This window comes from Myotis brandtii, unplaced genomic scaffold (assembly GCF_000412655.1).
Source record: "Myotis brandtii unplaced genomic scaffold, ASM41265v1 scaffold407, whole genome shotgun sequence".
Classification (NCBI taxonomy): Eukaryota; Metazoa; Chordata; class Mammalia; order Chiroptera; family Vespertilionidae; genus Myotis; species Myotis brandtii.
This window is the reverse complement of record NW_005365639.1, coordinates 106,816-109,211: the sequence shown is the minus strand read 5'-3', so window position 1 is coordinate 109,211 and position 2,396 is coordinate 106,816. Positions and strand designations below refer to the sequence as shown.

Below are 2,396 nucleotides of genomic sequence, written 5' to 3'. Positions count from 1 at the left end.
CTCTCAATGCAGGAGCTGCCCCCTGGTGGTCAGTGCACTCCCACAGGAGCAGCTCTGCTCAGCCACAAGCCAGGCTGATGGCTGCCAGTACAGCGGTGGTGGTGGGAGCCTCTCCCGCCTCCTTAGCAGTAAGGATGTCCTCCGACTGCAGCTTAGGCCTGCTCCCCGCTAGCAAGTGGACATCCCACGATGGTTCCCGGGCTGCCAGAGGGAAGCCAGAAGGTGGACATCCCCCGAGGGGTCCCAGACTGCGAGAGGGCACAGGCCAGGCTGAGGGAAACCCCCCGCCCCACCCCGAGTGCACAAATTTTTGTGCACTGGGCCTCTAGTCAATTAATAATATGAATGATTGAATAGTATTCTATTCTACAGATATTTAGTTTAATAACTGTTTCCCCAATGATACACACAGAAAAAGGTCTAGAAGACAATAAACCTACATATTCACATTGACTGCCTTTAGGTATATGAGACATTTCCCTTCATTTTGCTTGTCATTGTTTTCTGAATTTTCTATAATGAAAAGGTCCCTCTTATAATAAAAACTTTTTAAAGTTAAAACATACAAAAATTGTTCTGATACAATTTTAGTTAAAAAGCTTATGGGGGGGGAGGGGAAAGCAAGTGTATTTCTTAAAAAACAATTAGCAAACAGCCTGGCCTGTGTTGCAGGAGGCAGCCTATCGATGTTTCTCTCATCAGTGTTTCTCTCTCTATATCCCCCTCCTTTCCTCTCTCTCTAAAATCAATAAAAACATATTTTTTAAAAAGTTAGCAAATAAACCCAACATGGCAGATGAACAGACAGTTTAATGCGAAAAGAAGCCCATTTTATTTTTTTTATTTATTTGTACTTACTTATTTTTTAAAAAATATTTTTATTGATTTCAGAGAAGAAGGGAGAGGGAGAGAGAAATAAAATATCAATGATAAGAAAGAATCATTGTCAGTTGCCTCCTGCACACCCCACACTGGGGACTGAGCCCACAACTCAGACATATGCCTTAACGGGGAATCAAACCTGACCTCCTGGTTCATAGGTCGATGCTCAACCCGAGCCATGATGGCTGGGCAAAGAAATAACATTTTAAAACATAATGTGTTCCACATTACCTCATCTGGTGTCACTTTTCCAATCCTATAATCAGGACAATACAAGGAATTAGCCAAGGCATTTCGGTAAGCTGCAGCATGCAGATTTTCAATGATATCTGAAAAATAAGTAAAGAAGCAGTTATGGATATATAATTTTAAAAAAGACAACATTTTTAGAATTTATAAAGCAACTAGACTATACAGCTGTGGTCATCTTATGGCAACTTTTATTTATGTTTATTTTGTTAATTCTCACCTAAGAATATTTTCTCCATTGATTTTTAGAGAGAGTGGAAGGGAGGATGGGAAGAGGAGGGGGAGGACCTGCAGGCAGACGCCTGCCAGTAGACAGTAACTGCTCAGACAGAAAGGATGAGGACTGGAGCCTCACTGCTACCAGCGGGGAAGAAGCCACTCTGTACACACAAGTCGTCTTTTGTAAATTTTACCATCCTATCTCTAAAGTATCTCCCCACAATATATACACACTTCAGATAATTAATTACATGCCCTTGACCAGGAATCAAACCCGTGACCCTTTGTTGAGTGGGCCGATGCTCTAACCACTGAGAAACACTGACCAGGACATCTTATGGCAACTTTTAAAATTTTGATGACTGGGCTGGGGATTAAACCTGCACCCCAGGTACATACCCTTGACCAGGAATCAAACCCGTGACCCTTTTTTTGAGTGGGCCGATGCTCTAACCACTGAGAAACACTGGCCAGGACATCTTATGGCAACTTTTAAAATTTTGCCAGTTGAAACTGCTGAGAAAAGTAAGAGATTATACATATGACAGTTTTTACACACTAGAATCCACATAAATACTTTTCTATCTACCTGGTATTATCTGGAAAGTATAAAGGAAGTCTGACTTGCCCTAAGACCTTGTACAAATCAATTAACCTAAATTTTATTTACTTCTAGGTTCCCTCTAGATAATGAGGGAGCTGTCAGGGTAAGAGGCTCTAGGAGAGTGTGAAGCTTAGGTCCTATCACTAGCTTTCAGGGATCAAATGCTACCACCAAATTGTACTCCTCCCCAGTGCCCTGGTACTGTTCTGGCTTCCTGCTTGAGCCTTTGCTTGAGCTATGTCCCTTTCATTTACTTACTGTTGGGCAATCTTGCTATGCCAGGTCCTGTGCAAGTGCTGGCAATACAGAGACGAGTCTATCCTCAAAATGTTGAGAGAGCCCTAGCTGGTTTGGCTCAGTGGATAGAGTGTCGGCCTGTGGACTGAAGGGTCTCAGGTTCGATTCCAATCAAGGGCACATACCCAGGTTGTGGGCTTGATCC

General features: G+C 42.8%; 1 protein-coding gene across 1 annotated transcript in view; it reads right to left on the bottom strand.

The window, feature by feature from the left end:
- LOC102239933 (cytochrome b-c1 complex subunit 2, mitochondrial) overlaps positions 1-2,396 on the bottom strand; it is a gene marked incomplete at its 5' end in the record, with an annotated part of 36,579 nt that overhangs the window by 22,851 nt on the left and 11,332 nt on the right. Inside the window, one exon of the mRNA XM_005873349.2 lies at positions 1,114-1,211. Within this exon, the coding sequence (XP_005873411.2) occupies positions 1,114-1,211 (98 nt within the window). The remainder of the gene's footprint in view (positions 1-1,113; positions 1,212-2,396) is intronic.